The sequence below is a fragment of the Fusarium musae genome, chromosome 2 (assembly GCF_019915245.1).
Source record: "Fusarium musae strain F31 chromosome 2, whole genome shotgun sequence".
NCBI lineage: Eukaryota > Fungi > Ascomycota > Sordariomycetes > Hypocreales > Nectriaceae > Fusarium > Fusarium musae.
In genome coordinates, this window is record NC_058388.1 from 4381988 (window position 1) to 4407197 (window position 25210).

Below are 25210 nucleotides of genomic sequence, written 5' to 3' on the forward strand. Positions count from 1 at the left end.
ATATCCGGCCTTCTAAGGACCTGTTCTCCATTCTTCAGACAAAACATCAATTTTCCATCTTTCCTAGGTTTCAATTTTTCCTTTCTTCTCTCGTTGTGGTTCTATCTTGGCGCTATCTCCTCTGTCGCTTCTTGATCCCGTCGTGCTTTAGTTTGCCTAGACCCTCTCTACTACTATACTACACTTGGACTTCTCGCTTGGACGAGGGATCCGTTTTCTTTTTGGGCCGTTATCTACAAGACCGATCAAGCATTACCAGGCCGGTTGACCCGGACCTATTCCTCTTTTCTACGCTTAATCCGTAATCTTGTTACAAGATTCACCTTGTGAATCCCCTCACTTCTCGTTTCTACACCCCCACTACTATTACTACTCTTTCTCCTTACTACTCTTTCTCCATGATGCCGAAACACTCTCGAGCTTCGAGCTCATCTCAGAACCGCTACAATGCGGGTATCCCAGTCTCTCTCGCCCCCTCTCCTATGTACAACCAGCAGCGCATGACCATGCCCAACTACTACGGCATGGAAACAACTGCCTCTTCTTCTATGCCTCTTCAGTCACAACCTCAACAACCTACATACGAACCCTACGCTACAACATCCGCGCCACCTGTCTCTGTCCCTGCCCCTGTTCAGACTAGACCCAGCTCGGGTGCTTGGGGAGCTGCAGATGACCAGCAACTCCTCACTGCGAGGATGCAAGGTCTGAACTGGCAACAGATCCAATCGAATTACTTTCCCTCCAAGACTCCCAATGCCTGCCGCAAGCGTCATGAGCGATTGTTGGAACGCAAGGGTGCTGATGATTGGGACAATCTCAAGCTTCAGCGTCTGGCGAAAGAGTATATGGCTATGAGAAAGGAGATCTGGAGTGGTCTCGCAGCTCGAACAGGCGAGAAGTGGAACGTAGTCGAAGCCAAGGTATGTTATCATCTTTACTCCTTTTATCAGAGCATCTACTAACATACTCTTAGTGCATGTCGAATGGCCTCAAGAATCTGCAAAGCGCAGCCCGCGCCGCAGCCCGCCGCGACCGTCTCGAGTCCGGCGCTCTCTCAGGGTATGACGACGACAGCGGCATCTCCGGCATGGGCCTGACACCGGTTGACGAACTAGACGCATCCTATAGCAGCCCCGAGACCACCGCCTCGTCCGTCGTGGCCTCGGCCAACACGTCCTTCCAGCAGCTCCAGCCTCACCACATGGCCGCTGCCGTCCAGTACAGCCTCGGAGCCTATGCGCCAGGCTACGGCGGCCACGGCTACTCCTCGAGCGTGAGCTCCCAGGCGAGTGCGGGCCATCCCTACGGCCATCATGGTCACAGCCAGGGGAACAGCCCGCAATACATGACGCAGCGACCACAGAGTTCGGATATGGGCATTGGGAATCTTATTAACCGTCCAGGAAGAGGTGTTTAAACCTCAACCCTTCTCTCTTTTACACGCTTGTTTCACGACTTTTCAACAAAGCCTCATCGGAGGCTCTACCCACCCTCGCCGTCCATTCTTTTTGTCAATCCTTATAATCCAGCATACTGCATGGCGAGCAGCAGGGGGCTCTCACGGTGTTTGGCGCTTTCAAGGCAGTTATAACGACGATAACGCAGGATATTTTTCTCTATGGGCGCTTACTTGCTTAATGTTTTTATTAGTATTCTTTCTTGTCTGTGTTTGTCAAAATGGTGGTCAGGAGGAGTGGGAATGATCATTGCACATTTCCTTTGTATAACTAGAGATAGAGATACCACGACATGAGGTGCATGAGGATCTAGCAGCGCATTGTCTTTTGTAATCCATTTACGCATTCGCTATGAAGAAGTGTTTCGTCTTTGATGCCTTGCTATTAACAGAATCTACAGTAGTGATATATGAGTGAGTTTCTTACTGTTAACAAAGCCAATGCGACAAATCTATTTCCCATCACAGATACAATGTTGTTACATATTCATTCGTTATCCTACACGTCACCGCACAGGCTTATCGTGCTGTAACTGGCCATTGGTACTCTCCGCAGCCATGCTCAACATCTCATCCAGTTCCTCCTCCTCCCACTCACCCTCATCCTCGCCAAAGACACTCCTCCAAACTCTACTCCACATGCCCTTCTTGTGTAACAAAGCCAGGATCATTATCCCAGGGAGATGCCATACACTCGCCCAGAAAAGACTTCTCGCGCTGCCTTGGTGACCCTCAAACCGCCAGAAGCGCACGGCTTCCTTGATAAGCCAGGCATTTATTGGCAAGCTTGTGACGGCAAAGGACCATTCTGTTACTCCTGCGGCACAGAGAGATACGCAGAGGGGAATGAAGATGAAGCTGTATCGAAGAGCGACTCGGCCGTTTCGTGCGGGATTTGTCCATGCTAGCATTCGAAGACCTGCCTTTTTGTACTCTTCACGAATGGGCCAGCTGAGCGCCATGAAGTGGGGGAACTGCCATGCGAAGAGTAGACCAGCCATGACCCAACCGCCAATGGATGAACCGTCGGGGGAGAATAGAAGCTCACGCCATGAACCGTCTTTTGTGGCAGTCTCACCAGCAGCCGCAGCCCAGCCCATCAGAGGAGGAATACCGCCTACCACCGCACCGATCCAGGTATTAAAAACCGTCACAGCCTTGAGAGGTGTGTACATTCCAGCGTAGATAACAATATTAGCGAACCCAAGTCCGGAAACAGTGGGGTTAACACCAAAGTACAAGGCGCCTGTACCCAAAGCCCCAGCCAAAATTGCAAACAGAACCGCAGCCCTTTGAGAAATGAGCTTTCGCACGAGGGGTCGGTTTCGAGTTCGAGTCATCTTAGCATCCGTCGAAGGCTCATAAAGCATGTTTAGAGCATTCGCGCTAGAGGAACATAGCGTCGTGCCGATCGTGAGGAATAATAATGTTAAAGGACTCAAACTCGGTGTCTCGGTCGTACTCGGCGACAGCATTTCGGGAACGGGGTATAAAGCATATGAAGCCATTGCGGTAAGGACGACGAGCATTGTTAATCGAGGTTTCGAGAGGGAGAGACATGCGGAGAGGTAGCGGCGGAAAGAACTCGTTTGCGAAGCGGCATGTGAAGCGAGGAGGGATGAGGCATCGGGAGGAAGTGGTTTTTCGCCTCTAGCTGCAGCGGCCGCAGCTTCAGCAGCAGCTTTCTCCCTCCGTTGAGCCTGTCGTCGTCGATGCGGTGCTAATTCCTGTTCCGGCTCTGCTTGCGAGGTATTCGTAGAAGATATCGTAGCCGCCGAAGCCGACGTGGATCTGATGCCATTGGCACGCCGTAGTATTACAAAATCGAGACATGTCGATCTATCAAACAATCTATTCGAGAGGAAAAACGAAGAGCCCTTCCACGGAGCAGGAGCGAGTATTCTAGGCGGCTGGAAGGCTGCGGCGGAGGACATGCACCGTCGGCTAGCGGGTGCGGCTGCAGCTGCATTGAGGAGGATCTTCTCCGCGGCGGGGAGGAGACATCGTGGTGGTCGCATTATGGCGTGGAGGTTGCGATTGGGTTCATGGCGGTGCTGGGCACGCCGGGTTGAACGGTGAACGAGGGAGCTGGGGAGCTGACTGGGAATGGTTCGACGGTGATGCAACAGCAGATTCTTGATGCAATGGTGGATAACCCGATTGGGGAATCCTGGGGAAGAAAACGTGATTTATCACGTGCGGGAGCAGTTGGAGAAGAACCCCGCGGGCCTGTCGCTTGCTGTCATTCGAAATCCATGAATTCTTATTGAACGCCGCTAAACCCAATCAAAGTCATTACGATCCTCATTATCTCATCAAAGGTTGATCTTATGAAGCTCAATCTCAAGCCTCATGGATTCTTTGGACCACTTCTGAGTGGAATGACCGACAAGTGCCGGTAGCAACTCAATCGCCTCCCTCCACAGCCAAGTTCACAATCGGAGAGCCACTTCGACCCACGCGTTTCCACCACATGATCACAGCATCGTCTCTACATTGGCGTAGAAAGTTTTGACCCCATCAATTCAAGTGAATTGGGATACGGAAATAGTGCTGTCCGGAGGAGAGAAACCCCTCTTGCCTCGCCCTTCTCGTCGTGGTAATTGCAGCCGAATGAAATTCGAGAAACAAGCGTTTCGGGTAGCCAAGCCGAGCGAATGGCCGCCAAAGTTTCCGTCATGCTCTAATTCTGGTGGGGGTCAGCTCGGCTTGGTGACTTGACTTGAGCAGAACGACTCCATCGATGAGTTTGATGATAAAGCAAGATATTGTCGAAATCGACAAGAATATTATTTAAAATCGCAATTGACTCCTTATTATCTGCGAAATTCTTTAGAGAAAGCAGCTCATTCGCATTGATACATCGCTGATATGACGACATTGTTGGAAGCACTTCGCCAGACCAGTCGGGTTGACTGCGATACTCTCGATTCGAATGGTACGAGCCACAATCATGTCGCAGGCTTCAATTACTAACTCAACAATAGTTGCTCATGAGTTGGGCCCATTTGTGGATTGCACATCTAACCAGGTAAGCAAGCTCACCATGCCGATGTCTCCAGTAGTGCTGACCTTCAGGCAATCGCATTCTCGGAGATCTCAAGACCGCTTGCTGGTGAACCCCTTTTGCATCACGATGCGCTGATTAAAGAGGCCATTCAAAGTGCCCGTGGGGCACTGAAGGAAGTGCAAGGATCCGCGACGTTTGAGGAGTTTGTTGTACAGATCTTGGTATGACAACAGGAAACCCACGCAATGGAGCTTTACTGACCCGACAAGATGGTGAAACTTCAACTATTGATCGTACCTAATGTTACAGGCTACGTGCATATTCAGACCAACCCAAAGCTGTCCTACTCGACCGAAGGCACCATCAGCGACGCCTACCGTGAGTCTTCTGTTTCGTATCTCTATTGCTCACGCTCACTAACCACCTTATACAGGTATCGTCAATATCTTTAAACACCTGGCCCCGGATTTCGACGAGAAGAGGGTGTGCATCAAGATCCCCGCAACTTGGGAAGGTCTCCAGGCATGCCGAACACTTGAGATGAAAGGAATCGCGACTCTTGCGACCACCATGTTTTGCATGGAGCAAGCGGCGTTGGCTGCCGAGGCCCAGTGTACCTACATTGCGCCATATGTCAATGAGCTCAAGGTTCATTTCGAAGCTGGGTGAGTTTGACTTGCTACGGGCCCTCGCCATTCTAACAATCACAGATACATTGACGAGAACAAAGCCTTTGACTTTTGTCGCGAGGCACAAGCCTACTACATTAACCACTCATTCCGCACCCAAGTATTGGCAGCATCACTCACGTCTGTGGAAGAAGCAATGCAGCTTGCCGGAATCCAACATGTCACGATTTCACCGAATTTGCTCAATGGCCTTGCTTCAACTGACTTGTCGACCTGGAATGGAAAACTGGGCGAGTACTTTGCGCAAGGCCCTACACAGAAGAGCTGGGAGACGAAAGACTACAATGCCCTGGTTAGAGACGAAAGCTCATGGAGAATGGCTTTCACTAGAAGTGGCTTTGGTACGAGTGAAGGTAAGATCATCCAGGCCATCAACTACTTCGCCGACTTCCAAGACAAGCTCGAGGAACTTGTGAAGCAGCATGCTGGATGATTTCGGACGCATCGGTCCATCAAGTTGGTGTTGCAGCATCCAATACCCAGAACGAAATTGGACAAAGGAAAGCTTCTTACAATACCATAATGAACGACTTCATTCACCACCCTCGATCGCCCTCTCGTGATTCTTCGTTATTTGCGATTGAACAAAGAAGCTCACATAACAGATTGCCCATTGCTATTTCCACGCAACCGTGTGTTTCCAGCTTCTTTGTTTACATTGATTGAGCTTCCCCTCTTTTCGGACCTACCAAGTCTGGCTGGAGACAAAGAACAGGCACACAACTTTCTGATTGAAGGAGGCTTGATTGCACCCCGACCGAGAGGTGCTTGGAGCTTTGGCCTGCCTGTTGCTAATTTTGTGTCAATAGGTGTTATTGTCGACCTTTTTGGGTTGACGTTTTGTGTGGCAGGGCAATTGGCCGTTAGGCCACCAACAAGTTTTGTTTCCAACGGCCTCTCATCTCAATGCGCCTACGGGATGCGACAGATTTCAACAGAACGTTCATAAAAACGAAATTTTTCTTGATACAGTAGTTGTAGTGCAGCGCAAGATGTCGACCTTTGACCAGCCCTCGAAAACAAGATCAACTAAGCTCAAAGGATGAACGGTAACGCCGAGGAAAGGCGATTCTCGTCACAGACCACCCATCCACATATCAAAGAGAAGACATGTCTCTTTGTTACCAACACCACGGCAAACCACTTCTGGTACGTGCGAGATGCTAGTCCGAGAACAATGGTATTGCATCCAGGCCATTGCGACCACAGGACGAGGTTCACCTCAAAGGGTCTTCTTGCACCAGGTGTGCGATTTAACACCCTCTGCGACCCTCCAGAATTTCTGGCCCGTATGATCTCTTTCTCTTTATGCCCTTTTCCTTGTTCTTTCCACACCAACTGAGCTCCTAAAATACTCTCACATACTCATTTTCTGATACCCTTTATCTTTGCATCTTTACTTGGTCTTTCGTTATACACATAGAGCGTAATCATCGCAGTCCGCCTTCGAAGAGCACCCCATCTTGTGATAGTGTATGGTTGTTCACGAAAATGGAGGAAATGACCGGCATTGAATCGTCTGCGGGCCAGGATGAGTCCTCCCTCGATTACGTATCTCCTCACATTACCGCGGGACGCCTCGACCTTCTAGTCAGTCCAAGCGATTCACATTGGCTGAAGCAGTACAAAATCTTCACTGAAAGACTGAAGTCGGATACTACCATCGGAGAAATCGTTCGAGAAAACTTCACCTACCATGAGAGTCGCATGTTGATGCCATCTGATCGCTCAGATGTGAAGGAATTGCAAGCTGCTAATACGCAGCGCTACGGGGCTCTTCTCAATGATCGCTTCAAAGGCTATGAGGACTCTTTAGCAACAAAGCTCACGATGATGTACTTTGGTTTGCCAATTGCGCCGATGGAAGACATTATCAAAGAGCTCTCTACGGCTGTGGGTATGCAAGAGGATGTTCCGATGTACAACATCAAACCACCGATACATTTTCTTACAGCCCACAATCGTCGCAACTGGGGAAAAGATAGCCTGAAAGGTAAGCTATTACGAACCCCTGCAGAACATCTAGTACACGACTAACAACTTCAAGCCAAGGAAGCCTTCAGTTGGCCCGTCCCGGCCCCAAAGACAAGCGACCCGATTTTGAGTCTTCGTGGAGGTGAAAGACCTCAACGCAATGATCATGCCGCCTATGACTACGTCCCCTCAACTGAGACTCCAGCAACCCCTGAAGAACCATGGGCTTATCTTTATAGCTACTATGGGCGCTTGCCATTTCGTCCTCGCAAGTGGCGATCATTTGCACTCGTCTTACGACAACTGTTACATAATCACCCTGATGATATTAGGGAGAAGCAGTACATCTTCGACCTCCATGTTATCTATAAGGAGACCGGCGAGCGGGCGGTCATTCGTGATAGGTTACCCTTATCGGGTGGTAGCAGAGCAATGCTCTTCCTGGAGGGTCACTTTGCCCACGGCTCGAAAGACAAAGCACATAAGGATTGCTGTACTCTTTTTATTGACCATGTCCAGAAGGAATCAGCCAACACAGTCAAGGAATGGGAGCCTTCTAGGCCGCAACTAGAGACAGACACCGTCAGGATCGGGCGATCTCTTGGGACTTTTCCTAACGGGCCTGAGGAGGAAGTCATCGGTTATGCGTATATCCCATTTCCCAAGATCGATACCTCACGCTTCGTTGCTAGCAACTATGCATCTCAACAGTACAATGCTCACTTCAGAGCCGCCACTGATATCCTCTTTGGCCGACCTATGGGCAACAAAGACGCGGGGTGCCCCGAGTACAACCATGCTTTATTCCGTCTCTACGACAGGAACAAGCCAGACGCCTCATTGACCGTACCCATCGTTTACGGTGCCATGAGTCTACCGCAATCGGCTTTAGAGCTTCTTCACCCGCTGAACAACCCTGGCGCTTGCTGGATGATTGAGTGCAACTGGCTTGACCCCGATGTGGTGCCTCTCATCTTACCCAACTATTACCCAAGGCCTAATCCTCACTTGTTGGATGATGACAGAAATTGTGGTGACGCGTATGATCATGTCTACCACCCGATCGGCGAGATTTCCACAGAGGCTTTTGACATTGAGTCGCACAGAAAGCTTGAGTCAGTGTATGTTCTTGAAGGTGGCCCAATAAATAACTATGGGCAGGGTATCAAGGGCTTGAAGGTTGCCCTAAAATCTCGTGGTGCTAGTTGGAAAAAGGATGCCGTTGCAATCGCTGTTGCCGAGAAGATCGAAACTCTGTCGACCTGGTTTTTGATCATTCACCCCCATTTTCGCCCTGGGCACTGTCGTCTGTTTCCTGCTTGGCACGACGGACAAGACATCTCGATCGAGTTGCCACCTCTGACATCCACAGCCCAACAGCTCTTTGCTGCTATAGATCAGCTGGTATCCAAGACCAAGTACATGAGAGGCATGGGCCAGGACCTGATGTTACTCAAAGAGACCTTCTGTGCCGGCGCCAACAACCGTGAGGATCGAGACACACCATCGTACCTCATCCGCCCTGACTCATCTGACGATGAATGGTATCGTGTGAGAGAGTCCATTACATCCCCAGCCATAACAGTTGAGTTTGTCAACAAATCAGATGTTGACTGGGAAGAATGCATATCTGAGTACAACACCTGGGGCGTTCGTGAGCTTGACCACGAATTCTATGTCTCCCGCCCTCGGCTAGGTGGCGACACCCTTGAAATCAAGGATATCAACGATAAAATGGCCGACCCTACTGCCAATTACCCCTCGGCTCCTGCAAGTCTCGGCCCCCAGAGCTCTAAAGACGAGGAGGAGCCTGCAAAACCGCGGTCATCCCTCAGAAATAATGCCTTCGTTAGCCCTGCATTGCCTCATGTCGAAATTCCGGCTCCAAAGCTCGCGTTGCCTCTGGCCCCCACGCTTCATGGCGAATCTGAAGCTGAGGGGGAAGAAGAAGAGGAGCAGGAGTATGATGTCGGTGTCTTGGCTACCAATCGACCTGACTGGGCCGACAAACCTTATTCCCCGGACCATCGCCGGGTTTCCAGATCAGAAAGTTCAGAAGCAGCTACAGAAGAAGCTACAGAAGAGCCGGATCTTTATGGTTTTTCAGGAGATGACTCGAACTCTAGAGATGTTTCGGAGGCTGGAGACGCCTCGGATCAAAGGGAGGAGATAACGTTCCCCAGTAATCACAGCGGTGATGAGTCAAGCAGAGGGGACGATGACGCGGGGAGTGATGATGATGGCGACGGCAGTGAAGGTGGTAACGGGACTGGACACGCCGCTGCCTCCCTTTCTGGTCCTCCCAACAGCTCACCATGGGACTTGGATCAGAACGCGTCACGAGACGACCGACAACGCACATGGACCACTCAACCCAGTATCTTTAATGACCTCAGAGCAGGGTCTGAGCCAGTTACGATTGGCATCCCTTTGACTGGAGCGCCTGCAGAGCAGATGCTTCGTACCAATGATTCTGGCAATATCCCGATGATCTCCAAAGCCGTCCTTACACCCACCGAGCAAGCCAAGCTCCAGCGCACAGTCTGGGAAACTCGTAACCTGCTCCTTAAGCGCACCGTGCAGTGCATCTATGAGGACTGTGATTTCACCTGCCGGGCTGATGATCACGAGGCCAGGAAGAAACACACTCTGGAAGCTCATAAGTCGCGAATGTGTCCTTGGTGTGACGAGCCAATGTTTGAATGGTGGGACAAGGCTCAGAGGAATAAGCATATGCGGGAGAAGCATACTAAGGACCTGAAGGATGTCTTGGGTATCGTGGATAAGCCTACCCCCAGGATGGCGCCTGCAGTACCTCGCCCATCGATGCCCCCCCAGCGACCTGCGGTTAATCCCTCTCAGGCATTTCAACCCCAGTCTAATCAACCGTTCTCTCTGGGACAAGTTGGCAATCCTTTCGCTGCATTTAGTACAACCCCCCCTCGCACCCGAGCTCCTGTGGCTCATATGGAACCTAGTACAATGCCGGACCCTGAAGCGCAACGTCGTTATGAAGAGCAACGTCGTTATGATGAAGAGGAACGTCGTTATGAAGAGCTTATGCGCTCAGCTCGTCCAGTGCCACCAAACCTCCCCTTCGGTGGTAGGGCACCCAGGCCACCAACAGCAGAGACACGAACAAGAGAGATGATCTCCCATCCTGCCAATGTTCAGAGGGAACTTGAAGAAGCGAGAAAGTCACGGGAAGCAATGAATAGATATAAACGTCTTCATCCTCCGCGAACGCTCACAAACCCCCTTGCCTGGTATGACATGACTGGACCAGTAATTGTCATTGACCCTCCACAAGTTTGTGGCATCCGAGGCTGCAAAGCTGACGTCAGCCGACTCGGTTCTTATGGCCTATATGACCACATCACGGTAGGCCATGGGGTCAATGAGGCTCCGAAGTGTCCGTTCTGCGAACTTCCGTTCTTCGTAGTCGAGGGCATAGATGAGGAAGACAATGAAATAAAAAAGTATCGCGGGGTCACAGACTGTACGAAGCACTTGGACTGCCATGTCTATGGACTCTGGGAACATCTGCAACCGGTATTGGAACGTCCGGAGATGGTGTATCATGATAACACCGGAAGCCCGTTGAGGGGGGAAGTAGAAACCGTTGTGGTGATCGAACCTGAGACCTATCTCGAAGGGTTACCGTCCCCACAGCATTCTGCCGTTAGGAAGTGTGAATACTTCGGGGACTGCGGTATGGTCATTGGGAGTATGACTATTGAGGAGTATGATCGTCATATTGAGAAATGGCATACAGGGCAAGCCTCAACTGACGATGACGAAGACAGGGGCGATGTTGATGCCGATGATGAGAGCAAGGATGACGGCGACAGTGACAGTGAAAGTGACCACAACGATAGGAACGGTGGCAGTTCTAGCAAACGACACCCTTCTGGTCGTTCTCGTGCTCGAGGTCAGTCTGCTCGAAATGCCTCGAAGAGCAGATCCGCAAGCCCGGTTCCGCGAGTGACTGAGGTCTTTTCAGAAGATGAGGTTGTGGATGAGTCCAACGAATCAACTGGTGCTGTGGTGGCGACCAAGAAACCTACTCCCCCAAAGCCCGCTTCGAAGAAAACGCTCGGGAAACGCAAGGCTACGACACAGGATATCGAATCGGCAGCTGAAAGCCACAGCGAAGCCCCTTCTACAGTTTCTCGTGGTCGGCGACGAAATACCAAAGCTCAGGAAGAACCGCCTGAGGCAACGGCTTCCTCCACTGAAGCACAAGGCAGCGACGCCCAGGGCAGTGCCTCGGGACGAACCCGGAGCAAGAAGACCAAGAAGACTCGCCGTACGGGAGAGGAGGATAGCCAGTATGAAGATGATGGGTATGAGACTAATGACCACGACGAGGAACCAAATAAGAAAGGAGGAAAGTCCTTCCGTCGCCGAGCGAAGTCTCCAGACTGGGTGAAGAAGCTCGGTCCTGAAGAGCCCAACTTTGTCCCCGACGAGGATATGCACTGCTCCAAGTGTCTCCGCAGAATGCCTAAGAAGCGAAGCAAGACTCGCGATACAGAAGTCGAGGTTTGTATCGATGCCTGCCATTATAGCTTGCCTACTAACACACAACAGGCTCATACTAACAAGTTGCTGTGCTGTGGCATCCGCAACGCCCCAGGCTCAACTGAACGTCTCCCCAACCGTAGCGGCTGGATCAAAGGCTCCGACATTCCCGAGGGCCTCCTCGGAGAGATCAAGAAATCCTTCCGCCGTCGCTACCCAACATACGCACGCACACTCTATCCCACCAACCCAGCCGACCATTACGTATCAATCTGGCGATCCGACCCCAACCACCCAGAAAACAGTGTATGGTGGGACATTCCCTGGCCTCCCTATGAGGGCGACCCTCCTTTCCCTGGGAACTGGGTAGCGCCCGGTCTGCCGTGGGATAACACCAAGGGTGGACGGAAGCGACGCAAGATGTACACCGGAGTAGAAGTCCCTGATTCCTTGTATATTAATCAGAGTGAGACTGACACTGATGAGTCGATGCGTGGGACTTTTCCGGAGAACCTTAGTAATCTCACGATTGATGCCACGCCGGCGTTGAAGAGGCCTGAGAGGCCGATTGCTTCGATTGAGGAGGAGAACGAGGAGCAACCTGCTGCGAAGAAGCCCAAGCTTGGTAAGTCCCCCCATCCTCTTCCCTACTGCTCTTGTTATGAACGGGGCTGACATTATAACAGGGGCCATTCCCAGACGTGGAAGAAAGCCCAGCAGTCAACCTTCTCGTGCATCGAGTCGACTTCAGATGCAGAGGGACGCTACCGCTTCTACAGCTCCTTCGGCGGCTGTTTCGAGGGCTTCTTCCGTTGCGGCTACGGCATCTGCTCCAAAGGCCCCTAAGGCTGCTCCCAAGGCTGCTCCAAAGGCGCCGAAAGCTCCCCCGAAAGCTGCACCCAAGAGGGCGACTAGGTCAAAGACTGCGACTCCAGCTCCAGAGCCTGCACCAAAGCCTGCTAAGAAACCTGCCGCGAAGACTGCTTCTAAAAAGGCGGCGGGCTCAAAGACTGCGACTCCAGCTCCGGAGCCTGCTACGAAACCTGCACCTAAGAGGGTGACTCGTTCAAAGACTACGACTCCGGCTCCTGAGCCTGAGTATGATAGCAGTGATCCGGATAGGTGATTTGTTTGAGAGCATGTGTTGGAGTTAGACTGGCTTCGTGATGTTGAGATTAGTGTTTTGTGTGCTGGAATGGTGGATTAAGTATGAGCTTTGTTATTTAGTCAAGATTCGGTGTTGGCGTCATATTGTATTGAGTTTGTTCGCTGGTTGTATGGACAATGGTTAATCGGAATCTTGTATCTTCTGCTATGTATCTAGATCTCTTCGTCGCTATCGCAATTGCCTCTCATTATACTGTTTGCAACACCCCAAAGCACATTGATCTCGCATGTCTGTCTGTCTTGAATAAAACTCCATTGCAACGCCTATTTATCCCCTTGTGACAACTCTATCAGAGGTCGTCAGTCCGAATACATGTGAAAGTCGACGCCATACACGCCTTGCAAGATATCACCAATTCCTCTAGAACGCTGTCAGTTCCGCCTTAGCTTTGTCATATTATAATGCCTCGATAGCGTTGAGAAGAACATTCACTCCTGCATCGCCCATTTCGCCCTTGTCGCCGAGCAGTGCGCCGATGTCGCTGAGAATACCCAGCGGAATGTAGCACCCTGTCTTTGCCTTTTCAAGACTGTCTTTGAGACGACTGGTGTGCTCCCATTCTTTGGCAGCGACTTCTGCGCGGTCAATGACGCGCGATGAGATTCCACACATGGCGGCGCAGTGCATACCGAAACTACCCTCAGCGACACCGTCTTCCAGTTTGTACAAGAAGGTAACACGACGCTCCTCGTCATCGACGTGGATCTGCATCCTTCGTGCTCGGATCTCGGGATGGTTCTCAAACTCTGTCGCGAGAGAGTGGTAGTGTGTAGCAAAATAACCGACGCAGCCAATGTGAGTAGCGACGTGGTGAAGAACAGCCTGGGCGACAGCGACACCATCGTAAGAGCTGGTTCCACGACCAAGTTCATCAAGAATAACCAGCGATCGGGGTGTGGCTTCGGAAAGAATCTTCTTGGTCTCGGAGAGCTCAACGAAAAAGGTAGATTGAGCGGCGAAGATGTTGTCGTTGGCACCGAGACGAGACATGATACGGTCGACAGGAGTGAGGCGTGCGAAAGTGGCGGGGACGTAGCATCCGATCTGAGCCATGATGACGGCGACACAAGACTGTAGTTGTTAGCATTGGAGAAAGGTAGAGAAAGAGAAGAAAACCTACCATGCGAAGGACGGTGGATTTACCGGCAGCGTTGGCTCCAGTCAATAAATTGATCTTGGCCTGGTCACCACCAAGCTTGATATCGTTGGGAATGAAGTCGTCCACTGTGTTCATCATACAAGGATGTCGCAGCTCCTGGAAGTCAACAGTGCTTCGCTCCTCATCCACGAACTCGGGACGGCAACTTGGCTGGCCGAGCGATGCGGATGCCTTGGCTAAGCTGACAAGACAATCCAGCTGCGAGATAATCTTAATGGCTTGCAGCCAGGTCTCATAGTCAACATCGAACTTCTGAAAGAATCGCGACGCAACTTCGCGTACGAGCTGCGAGTGCGTTTCTTCCGCTTCTTGAAGCTCTCGCACAAGTTGGGATAGTTCGGGGAAGTACCAGCGCTTGACGTCCTTTGTCGCTGACATCTGGCGGAAAGTTGATGGAACCTTGACGCTCTTGGGGGCCTCCAGCTGGTAGATCTCTTTACCAACGTCTGTGAACTTGAGAAGCTTGCACTTGAACTCCTTCTTCTTCTCGGCCAAGAGATCCTCGAGTTGTTGCTTAATCTCCTCGATGCGATCGGAACTCTCGTCGAAATCTTCTTCAATACCACGCTCAGGAATGAGTAGCTTCTCATCGCGCGCCTTGGTACGATCAAATGCTGATCTCCAATAGCTCAAAGGCTCATCAAGATTGGGCATTGACGAGATCAGGCGATCGACGAGGCCATTGCCACCCTTGTAGGATCCCAGAAGACTCATGGTGTACTCTATCTGCTCAAAGCCTTCCAGGACCTTAACAAAGTCCTCGGATTTGCACGCCCCAGCGTGGATTCGGGAGATGAGTCTCTCCAAGTCGGGCATCTTGACGAGCTGGGAGGCGAATTGTTCCCGAACTGTCTGATCGGCATTGAGCATCTCGACAGCATCAAGACGTTCATTGATACGATCAATGTTGCAAAGCGGGTGCGCGACCCATGATCGGAAGAGACGTTTTCCAAAGGGCGTGACGCACTTGTTAAGTAAGCTGAACAACGTACCCTCGGAACCGCCATTGACCGAGTTGGAGAAGACTTCAAGGTTGATGAGCGTCTGGCCATCCAGGATCAGTGTTCCATTCTTCTGAATTGGGTTGTAAAGCTCGAAGTTGCCCTGGGACAGTAAAGGTCTCTCAAGCTTGAGGAAGCGCAAGTACGAGATCAAGGCACCAGTTGCCGACATGGCCAAATCATCATCCCGCAATGACTGGAGAATCTCGGGCCAAGCCTCTTCATCGGCATCTTCTCTCTTGAAGTAGCCTCCACAGTCGAGTTCGCGGCGGGTCTTATCCGCCTCCCAGAACTCTTCACCTGGCTTGAGGTGCGTCCAGATGGTGGTTGGGCTAGTGTTGTTTTTGAGGATACGCAGGGCCTTGGTAGACAGCCGAGACTTCTCAAGGAGTAGTTCTCGCGGGCCGGTTTGAGCGATGAGGGTCTCAAACTTGGTCAAATCCACATCATCCACAAAGGTAGAAAGGTAGAAGCGTCCAGTAGCAGTGTCGGCAAAGGCGATACCAAAAGCAGGGAGGCCGTCAACGACAGATTCCTTGATAGCGACACAATAGGAGGCCATGTCATCCTGCAACATGCTACCATCGACAAGTGTTCCGGCTGTAAGGATGCAAGCAAGCTCACGGGTGATAACCTTGTCGGCCTTCTTGCTCTTATCCTGTCGCTCACGCATCTCTTTACCCAAGTTTGTCTCCATCTGATCGACACGAGCAACTTTGTATTGTTTGGCGATAAACTGGTTCACCCAGTGGTCAAGGGAGCTTTCGGGCACTCCGACCATGCGCATGTTGACCCGGTCTGTCATTTTGAAGTCGAATTCCTGATGCCCCACGGTGGCATCGTTCTCGTATAACTCGTAAAATTTGCCCTTCTTGAAGAAGACAATTGTATCCCAAAGGTTCTGCTTGATCTTCCAGTATTGAGTCTCAAAAGGAGAGAACTTGTGCCAAGCAGCAGGGGGAATGTAAATTGTTCGCTTGTCGTACTCGGGATGGTCGGGCTTTCGCTTGTCTTTATCCATAATATTGGCAAGCCAAGGATACCTTTGATCGGGATCTTTGGTGTGTGCCTTCTCTTTATACTTGGGGTCCCTTATGGCCACTCTTTCAGCGGGCTTGACGACCGGTTGCTTATCGGTAGAGGCAGCGTCGTAGCTCCATTGTGAGGCCGTAGCGCCTCCCACATCATCCATCAGCTCATCATCTTCAAGAATGCTATCCTTGATATCTATTTCGGGTTCTGGGATGGGCGATGACTTGTTGGATCGTTTTCGGGGAGCAGCGGGCTTTGAGGGCCGCTTTCGCTTCTTGGAACGAGAGGTGTCTTCGTCTGAGTCTGATGCAATAAAGTCATCCATAGTATCTGCAATCGTTAGAACTGAGCAGTGAATCAGGCACGGGAAGGCATACCACTCTCGTTCTCCTCAGCCTCTTCCTCTTCTTGTTCTTCGTAATCGTCCTCATCCCTAACAACCTGCCGTACTCTTGTCCTTCGACGCGAGCTTGCGGGCCCGCCGAACTGAAAGGGTTCGTCTTCCTCTGAGGATTCGGCGTAACTAACAACCTTTTTGACCTTCGGGGGCATCAGTAATCTTGCTGGTGTCTTGAATTGAGAGTTTCTCACCTTGCGAGTCGGACTGCTGGGGAGAGCGTCATGATCCATCTTCTTGGAGGGCTTCTGTTTCTCCGTATCAGCTCGCGTCGCTGCGCATTCTCGGGCATTCTTTACCTTCATGGTCGAATCGAGATTCTCCTGGGAGCTCGGGGGCTCAATAGCGTCACTATCAGGCACGGGGGTTGTTTGCTTGATGGCGACAGTTGGCTTGGGCTTGGACTTAGAGAGCGGAGTTGTCTTTGGCAAAGAATTCGCCTTTGTTGTTTCTTTCAAGCACGAGGATTGCTTGGGCGTGGGAGAGGCTTTCGCGAGAGGAGATGATGCGGGAGCGGCGGGCGAAGAGGGGGGCGCTTTTTGGAAGAAGGAAACGATTGAACGCTGCTTGGCTGAAGAAGTAGTGGCAGCAGGTTTGGTCGCTTTAGCGGGCGTTCGGGCCGCAGTTGATCGCTGGCTCGTCATGATGGTGAATGGCCTCAGCAGTGCGCAGCGATTAAATGTGCTAGGCAGGGCCTTTGACAGGCGTGAATCAGGTCAAAGAGACAGCGGACAGTATTCGACGACGAGTATGTGTCGTTAGGCAAACAATCAGTAACAATTGACACAACAAGAAAAGTCTGGACGAAAAAGAATGGGTAGGTGATTGTATGAAGTTGAAGAAGGTGGACGGAGAGCTTCAGATTGGGAGGGCCATGTCTTTCTTAGATTGAGCTGGTAGTCGCGTCAGGTAATTTAGGAGGGGACAGGGTGCACGCGTCCTCGCGCGTTAATTGGAAAGTGACAGCCCAGCAACCGAGTCTAGCGAGTCTTTCGCACTGGGCAAGCACGCTCGGTACGCGGGGAGCGTTGAGCGTTAGGCCCCACTTGCCGGCAGTTCTTATCACAACCCAATCAGCATCCGCATTGTGATCGGACGCAAAGTTGCTAACCTACCTTACCCTGGACTACCTGCACATCCTGTCGCGCCGTGAACAATGATGACGGCAAAAGTCACAGAGTTCAAGACTGGGCAATACCGTAAAATTGCTCCCTGATATTCTAGATCTATCCTTCTCTCTGAGCAACTGTAGGATCTGGGTACTAACAATGTTCCATTGTCGTTCAAGAACGTCGGTTTCAAACCTTAGAAACGTCAACTATCGTATGGTTTGAGACGACTATGTCTCTTATTAGCTTGGTGATATGCAAAACAATACTTGATTCTTTCACAGGATTGGCGTTCCGTCATCTTGTGCTACAGAAAAGTCTGGCAATCCAATGTGTCCTGTGAGTTCTGTCACACTGTAGGTCCGTTAATATATCGACTCGCAGAAGGTTTCTATCTAGCATTCCATATCTATTACAACGATAACCCTGTTTCTCGAGTCTGTCCATTCGACCTAGGCCGTGCTCTTGCAAGATTATTTACTTCTCGTTAAGGAATATTTCTGGCTTTCTACGAGCTTGACCACAGACAATGTCACACTTGGTTGTTAAAATTTTGTGGTCAAAGTCAATGGCCAAAAGCCGTTGACATCTCATTCATCGTACAACTAAATACCCCTAACCCCTCATCTTTTAACCGTTGAACTTCCTAACCTTGAAAGGGCTTGCAGAAGCCTGAGGCGCAACACACTTATTCGCCAAAGCAGCCTTACCCGCCGCACTAGTAGCACTAACACAATCCACGCCAATATCCTCAACACCATCACACAAGAACACAGGGTCTCCACCACAAGGAGTCTTGATGTTGAAATCCTTAAACTTGATGTTCTCACAAACTGCATCCTTGCTAGTCGAGCAAGTCAACCTGGCAACAGCATTACCATACTTGCCGGAGCTGTAGCCGGTAAAGTTGTCAAAGAGAACGTTGGTGATGTTCATGCGAGAGGGGTACTGGGCGCAGGTAGTAGCGTTGATGTTGAAGTAGCACGAGTCGATGAAGGCGGTGTACTCGTTGTTGCCGCCCCAGAAGTTGCGGAAGGTTACGTTGTCGATGAAGCCGTAGCCAATGTCGGGGCCGGCCCAGGTCTTGAGACGGGCGCCGTGCTGGCCGTTGAGCATCCAGACGTTTTCGATGACGACGTCCTTGACGAAGGACATCTCGCCCTTGTACTGGCCGAGAGAGCCAATGGACTGACCGTGGGTACCTGGTGTTGTTAGTAAAGAGTATGTGATGCGAGGAGTGAAGTGAGCTTACCGTTGCAGTACATGGTGTCGACGTGGACGTTGGTGGCGTTGCTCTTGGGGGAGAAGCAATCGTCGCCAATGTCAACCCAGGCACGCTCGACATTGAGGTTCTCGACATTCAGGGAGTCAAAGAAGTCAGTGTTTTTGGGGAGAGCAGTGGCGTTGGTGGAGCGAGCAGTGCAGATGACGTCCTTGAAGGAGATGTCCTTGGCTGAAGAATATCAGTAAATTGTCATCAGGAGTTGGTGAGGGTTACTTACAGGTGACGACAAAGTTGGTCCAGCAGGGAGAGTCCTTGAAGTGAACGCCCTGGATGTCCAGGTTGGTGGCGTTCTGAGCATAGAACAGAATAGGTCGGAGATAAGCGTTGGTAGTGTCAAGAATCTCCTTGCCGGCAAACTCTGTATATTGTTAGTATGAATTTGATTACACTGAGAGGAGAGACATACCGTTCCACCATCGCTGACCGTTACCGTTCAGAACACCCTTTCCGTAGAGTTTGATGTTCTTGCCACCCCACTTCCAGAACATGATCGAGTTCTACAACCATTAGTCTCAACTCATTCATCATCAAGTTTCAAACATACCTGGAAAGGATGCTTATAAGCATTCTTCTGCCAATACTCCGTATCATTGGTAAACTTAATCTCACCCTCAAGATGAACATGAATATCATTCAAAAAGGTAAGATCAAGAGGCTTTCCAATGACAAAGGTCTGACCCTTGGGGAGATACAGCGTACCTCCCTTATTCGCCTTCTTCAAGCCCTTGTAGAACTCTGAAGATACATCATCGTGATCATCCTTACTATGTCTGATAGTATAGACCTTGCGATGACTTCTCTTGGCGGGGAGTTCATAGGGATGCTTGGCGCGGAACTCTTCAATGCTGCGAGGAACACCGGCGGGGAGCTCGATGGCCTCGGCGAGAACGCCTGCGAAGAGGGAGAGGGTTGAGAAGAAGCTCGAGACCTTCATTGTGAAAGGTAGAGGAGATGAGTTGGCTTGAGGATCAGAAGAGAGGAAACATAGGGATGCTTAGAGGTTTTATATACAGAGAGTGGACGATCATTTCGGAGGTACTCCCGAATACACTGACCCCCAGCATCTCAAGCGGGTCTGAGCTACATAGCTAACTTAGTTTAATGGCCCTCGTCTCATGTCAAAAAAGTTAGCAAACCCCAGATTGGACGTGTTGTTTTCGCTAACAAAGCGTCGTCTACGCTGGCCCTCTGAATAAGCTTGTTCCCAGCGGGCGGCTTCTCATTCGTGGACTGTAGATTATCCGCGGCTCAGAGTTCCCGTGGAGCTGTATTTCCCCATTCTTAGCGGTAGATCACCCCGCCCCCATCGACCAAGGTAATTCCCCCGCAAACCCCAACGTTGAAATTCGAGAGGGCGACGCGAGCCGGATCGACTGTTTGAGAAGCGGTGACATTTTTTTACTACTAATTTAAAGGGCCAGGGCATTGCTGAAGGGTTCGTGATCTTGGGGTGTTGAGCGGTCTGGATGCGTGTGCGGCTGGGTCTCTTCCCTGTCGTCGGTTTCAGAGTTGTAATTAAACTTAAGGATAAAGAACTTTAGATGTAACCCTGGTACGACCGACTTATCTACGGACGGACATCATGCGAGACTGCGGAGGACTGGTCTAGAGTTTGACTGAGGTTAGAGTTAATTAAATCATGTAAAACTGAGGCACAGAATGGGCTATCGGCGAACGCTTAGATGGATTCATGTTAGTGAAGTCAGAGCTGGACGACATATTCTTCATACTTTCACAGTGATACTACGATAGAGATATCGAAATTGTGCCCAAGTTGCAGTGACGATAAGAACGTACGATTGTTGAAAAATGCACCTCTGGAGTCTGTGATCGTTTGGCATCCATTGGTCAGTCATCGTGGTATCGATGTCTAAGTTGTGGGCTAGAAGTGTTATTTGCAGTTGAGGCTTGTGGCTGAGAGCTTATTCCAGCAGAGAGAACCTAGATCGTTTGGCATAGAGAAATCTGTCCAAGTTTCCAGCTCTGCTCTGCGCTCACAAGACATATAAGTCCTTGACTATTATCTCGTCCGAGGAGTGATGAGAAATCGATAGTCTCTATAACCATTACTCTAGTGTATTCTGATTTGCTAAACATCTATGAAATAAGTTTGTCGCTCCAGAATCAGTCATAAATATCTAGAAGCCAAACACCAGGCCCATTACTACATGTTTTGCCTGACATCATTCTCCCATTCTCTCTATGCCTTCTCATCAGCCGTCAAATGAGCCTCAGCCGACTGTATTTGCACCGTGATGAAAATCAAAGCCAGTCCAGTACCGGTCCAGAACCCCATCTGACATTGACTTGTTCCATCAAGACTTTCGGCACGCTTCTCCTTTTGGGCCGATGTTGCCGTCTCAACAACACCCAGCCAAAATGCCATACCTAGGTAGAGGAGACTGGTGATCAAGGCACCTGCCACTGCCTGAAGGTGTTCAGGTAGGGATGTTGTGATGATGAAGTTGTGGATGTTAAAGGTAATGTCTACCCCAACCATTGCAAGAACCATGGCGGGTAAGATGAATGCCGAGTAGAGGAATGAGTTTGATATTCTGCTGTCGGGAATGATTGAAAATAGGATCAATGAGCCGAGGAAACCAAGGCAGAAAATGAGTAGGAGTCGTCGCCCGTTGAGGATATGAAGAGCAAAGCCGCCGACGAGAGCAAGCATGAAACCCCCAGCCGCGAGAGGAATGAACCAAGGGGTGGTCAGCAACGGTCCATTATACAGGGCTGATTCGATGCTAAGAAGTATGTTAGCTGGGTATCTGGTAGACAGAATATGACTTACTAGAAGCTAGCGTAGAAAAGAACCAGGCTGAACGATCCATAAGATACGAAGAGCGCAACGACCAACCGACTTATGCATTTTGTCTCGAAAACCTCTGATGGCACCAGAGGTTGACTGGACCCCCATACCTCAACGTAAACAAACAGCGCAAGGAAGATGCTACCCAAGATCAAGGCTAAAGAGCTCCGAGGCGCGTTTCCTCCGCAAGTCAATGCATAAACCACCAACGCAGGACTCGGTGCAACAGTAGCCGTACCCAGCCAATCCATCTCAAGGTCAGGCCGTGGATCCCCATTGCTCTTTGGAATAGTCAAAAAGCCAGCGATAAAGAGACCGGCACAGAAGAATGCACCGATGAAGAAATGCCATTTCCATCCAAGCACCTGAGCAGACAACGCACCAAAGAAAATACCAGAGTAGAAACCGACGCAGGAAGAGGCGCCAAGAATGCTGAAAATAAGAGTGTTTCGAGGACCAGGACAATAAATGCGTGACATGATAACGACACTAGAGGACAAGAAAGCTGAAGGACCTAAACTCTGCATTGCTCGACAGGCGATGAGCATCGTAGGATTCTGACTGAAACAAGGAATGATGGACCAGACAATCAACCAAGCATGACCACCTAGAAAGATTAACCTTCCGCCTTGGATCTCGGAGATTCTGGCGAAAGGAAGGATTAAAACAGCGGCAGTAAGATTGACGACAGCAGCAGGCCACGTCCTAGCCTCATTCGAAGGATCCGGCAATGCAGACAAAACGATAGGAAACCCAGAAACAAAATACTCGCTAACCATTATCGAACCCACGATGGCAAAGACAAACCCGAGCTCTGATGAGCGACTTGGGAAACATGCCGGGCGATTCGGATCTAGACGATCACGTCGTTTCTGATCGAATAGTGAAGGCTCGCGAGGAGCATCGTATTCTTGGTCGAGAACACCACTTGGACTGGTGGCTTTCTCAGCCATGCCGTGGTACATATGAAGACTAGGCTGGGTTCTGATGGTGGTGATGAAAGATTCGGGAGGTGTTTTCGCTAGGTCATACCGTTTTGGGTATGGCTGTATGGGTTCCAGGGGTTGTGGATGTTGGATCCGCTGTTGGTGGAAGAAGGGGATGGAGATAAGACGGACAGAAGCGGATATTTCTGTAGTCTGAAAGCAAACCTCGGCTGGATCCGATGGAGTTGTGAATCTCAGCTTGATTATCAGATATAAAGAGAATATGACTAAAACTCCACAAGGTGGCTTTGTGGAAGATGCATTATTTGTTGAAAGGATGGCAAGTGAGCACTCTGGATTTATAGTGACTGATAGATACCCATTCTGGGCAAAATTGACTATATATGCAAGTTCCTGTCTCATAAGTCTGTACATCTCAGACCCTTTCCAGATGCTGGCAGCTTAACGCAAAGCTATAAATACTAGTACAGCCCTCCAGCCCTTCAATACTCGAGAGTGTCTCTTTCCAACCATCTGTCTGACGATGATCTCCCCAAGCTTCAGAATGAGAAAGTCCAACAAAGCCCATGAGAACTGATCTTAGTTTTCCATCTTCGCTTCTTGCTGGAAAGTCATTCTCCACACCCCAGGCGTGAGCAACTCTGGCATCAGCAGGAAACGCTTCTCTGAGAATCTCTTGAATTTTGGACGATAGAGTTTCTTTCTTTTCGTGTGAGATGTTTTGGGGGAAGTATGCTAGTATAATCTCTGTGAGAGGAGATCCAAGAACATCTGAGGACGGAACCATCTTGATATGTTTTGTGAACTCTCCATACGTGCAGATATTGGGTATATCTTTGACTGCATCAGCGCCGTATCTATCAAGTAAGCATATTTCTGGTAAGCATAATCGTAGAACTTACTCTTCAGCAAACCGACGATGCTGCTCGACGGAATCAAAGTCGAAAAAGCCCCAGACCTTCGATGCATCAACTGATTCTAAGCCCCAGTATACTCTTTGAGGACCACCAGGCTTGCTGGTGACAGTCTTCCAAGCATCAGTCAGAATCTTACCCTCTGGGGTGGTATGGTCCATGATGTTCATGTTGGGCTTGACGCCCATGCAGCCAACTTCGGTTACGGCCATTGTGTAGATTGCGATTTCACGGAAGTTTCACCATGAATGCTAAATACCCTGATTTGGGCTTCCTTTATAATTATTCTCAGTTTTGCTGCCTGGAAGATTGTCGCTACTCTTATTGATGCCTATTGTATCTCTCTGCCTTGCGCTCAATGAAATTACTTAACAGTCTGACATACTGTTGGTTCTCCCGCAGATTGCTTGCCTAAAACGTCTGATCTATTCACCTACAGCCACTTCAGATACTAACTGCACCAAATTTCTAACATTCGTCACGTCACCAAAGCACTATAGCCACCTGTTGTAAGTAGAAGATAGCTGGCATAAATAGATTTGACAACGGATGCCTAATTCTCCATTTCGGCGATGAAACTAAGCTGAGCTAGCAAATTTACAGGTCTCGAAAACGCCATTCATAAGTGATAAAGCGGAAGAGCGCTAATATGACCAGAAGACCATATCAAAACAAAACCTCCTTGGGCTGCAAGCCAGGTTTTCAAATCATGTCATCAAGTTCCAGAGGGTCTGCAAGTTCATAAGACTCAAGATCAGAATCATAGTGAGACACGCAAGGGCCCCTTATCGGGGACGAATCGGTAGAGAGCACGCTGAACCTGTTGCTTTCCTTAAGGATCCAGTAACCTTTGTACTTGGAGGTTGGGAACGGTATGTGATAGGGGACCTTTGGATAGCTGTCCACATAAGGAAGACGAATGACACCCATTTCGCCGTCAGCAGATCGCCAGATCTGATTATAAGAACGGCATATTTCTGAATACGATCCAAAGTCTGTCTTTCTGGCGTCGTAAAAGATAGAGTCGAATGGTACATCAGGCAGCGAGACGGCATGTTCTGCCAGAGACGGCATCATTCGCGCAAGGTTGTCCAGATGAACGCTGATGGTTGGCCAAGCATCAGAGCCCCAGCGTGATCTAAGATGCCTTAGTAAGGGCTCGAGAGATAAATAAAGACGACGTAGCTGCGGGAACTGGGTGGATATTGTTCCACATAGGTTCTTCAAATCGGCCTCATCAATGACATTTCGAAACTCGTTCTTGTCTCGAGACTTCAATTTCCAGCTGATCTCAAGTGATGTAATGGATGCGAGGCGCTGCGGTAATAGGAGCTGAGGAAGATGTGTTATCATTGCTTCGTTGGCCATGATGATGGTGTTTTTAGAGTAAAGCATGTCGATAGCCTCGGCATAGCTGCGGTAGCGTCAATTGCGATGATTTCGACTGACAGGAATTGAATGACTTACTTCTGGCGACAAGATAAGAGCCATCCCATTGCACCGATGCGACACTTTGCAGGGAACGAGCCTGGCCAAGAATCACAGTGGCGGGCTTCACCGACACGACAGGTATCAGCCCAGGGACCATCAGGTCCTCCATGGGTCATTGGGCCTGTTTGCGATACATCAAGGTCTGGCGGGAGTCGATGGCAAACAGATCCCCACCAAATCCACGACCTTGGCTTCGTATCATCGACGACCCGTAGTTTGTCACCATACATGTTCTCTAG

The 25210-nt window shown here is 50.1% G+C and overlaps 9 protein-coding genes across 9 annotated transcripts; 4 read left to right on the forward strand and 5 right to left on the reverse strand.

Moving 5' to 3' along the window:
* Nucleotides 1-401: 401 nt before the first annotated feature.
* Nucleotides 402-1420, forward strand: J7337_003243 (uncharacterized protein; the record flags this gene model as incomplete). The annotated part of the gene is made up of 2 exons (XM_044820960.1): nt 402-923; nt 977-1420. 2 exons carry the CDS (start codon nt 402-404, stop codon nt 1418-1420), a joined length of 966 nt encoding a protein of 321 aa, XP_044685260.1.
* Nucleotides 1421-1965: 545 nt separating this feature from the next.
* Nucleotides 1966-3477, reverse strand: COX10 (Protoheme IX farnesyltransferase, mitochondrial; the record flags this gene model as incomplete). Its single annotated transcript, XM_044820961.1, has 1 exon — nt 1966-3477. One exon carries the CDS (start codon nt 3475-3477, stop codon nt 1966-1968), a length of 1512 nt encoding a protein of 503 aa, XP_044685261.1.
* An 853-nt stretch (nt 3478-4330) lies between these two features.
* Nucleotides 4331-4696, forward strand: J7337_003245 (uncharacterized protein; the record flags this gene model as incomplete). The annotated part of the gene is made up of 2 exons (XM_044820962.1): nt 4331-4397; nt 4491-4696. 2 exons carry the CDS (start codon nt 4331-4333, stop codon nt 4694-4696), a joined length of 273 nt encoding a protein of 90 aa, XP_044685262.1.
* A 42-nt stretch (nt 4697-4738) lies between these two features.
* On the forward strand, nt 4739-5591 carry J7337_003246 (uncharacterized protein; the record flags this gene model as incomplete). The annotated part of the gene is made up of 3 exons (XM_044820963.1): nt 4739-4847; nt 4903-5134; nt 5180-5591. The coding sequence occupies 3 exons, from the start codon at nt 4739-4741 to the stop codon at nt 5589-5591; spliced, it is 753 nt and encodes a 250-aa protein (XP_044685263.1).
* A 1058-nt stretch (nt 5592-6649) lies between these two features.
* On the forward strand, nt 6650-12782 carry J7337_003247 (uncharacterized protein; the record flags this gene model as incomplete). Its single annotated transcript, XM_044820964.1, has 4 exons — nt 6650-7151; nt 7206-11677; nt 11726-12281; nt 12343-12782. The coding sequence occupies 4 exons, from the start codon at nt 6650-6652 to the stop codon at nt 12780-12782; spliced, it is 5970 nt and encodes a 1989-aa protein (XP_044685264.1).
* A 438-nt stretch (nt 12783-13220) lies between these two features.
* J7337_003248 (uncharacterized protein) lies at nt 13221-17057 on the reverse strand (the record flags this gene model as incomplete). Its single annotated transcript, XM_044820965.1, has 3 exons — nt 13221-13895; nt 13945-16346; nt 16394-17057. 3 exons carry the CDS (start codon nt 17055-17057, stop codon nt 13221-13223), a joined length of 3741 nt encoding a protein of 1246 aa, XP_044685265.1.
* A 1095-nt stretch (nt 17058-18152) lies between these two features.
* Nucleotides 18153-19741, reverse strand: J7337_003249 (uncharacterized protein; the record flags this gene model as incomplete). Its single annotated transcript, XM_044820966.1, has 5 exons — nt 18153-18724; nt 18775-18975; nt 19025-19165; nt 19214-19304; nt 19352-19741. 5 exons carry the CDS (start codon nt 19739-19741, stop codon nt 18153-18155), a joined length of 1395 nt encoding a protein of 464 aa, XP_044685266.1.
* A 1266-nt stretch (nt 19742-21007) lies between these two features.
* On the reverse strand, nt 21008-23692 carry J7337_003250 (uncharacterized protein; the record flags this gene model as incomplete). Its single annotated transcript, XM_044820967.1, has 4 exons — nt 21008-21554; nt 21602-22640; nt 23035-23423; nt 23469-23692. The coding sequence occupies 4 exons, from the start codon at nt 23690-23692 to the stop codon at nt 21008-21010; spliced, it is 2199 nt and encodes a 732-aa protein (XP_044685267.1).
* A 490-nt stretch (nt 23693-24182) lies between these two features.
* J7337_003251 (uncharacterized protein) lies at nt 24183-24976 on the reverse strand (the record flags this gene model as incomplete). The annotated part of the gene is made up of 2 exons (XM_044820968.1): nt 24183-24894; nt 24948-24976. The coding sequence occupies 2 exons, from the start codon at nt 24974-24976 to the stop codon at nt 24183-24185; spliced, it is 741 nt and encodes a 246-aa protein (XP_044685268.1).
* Between the last annotated feature and the right edge of the window lie 234 nt (nt 24977-25210).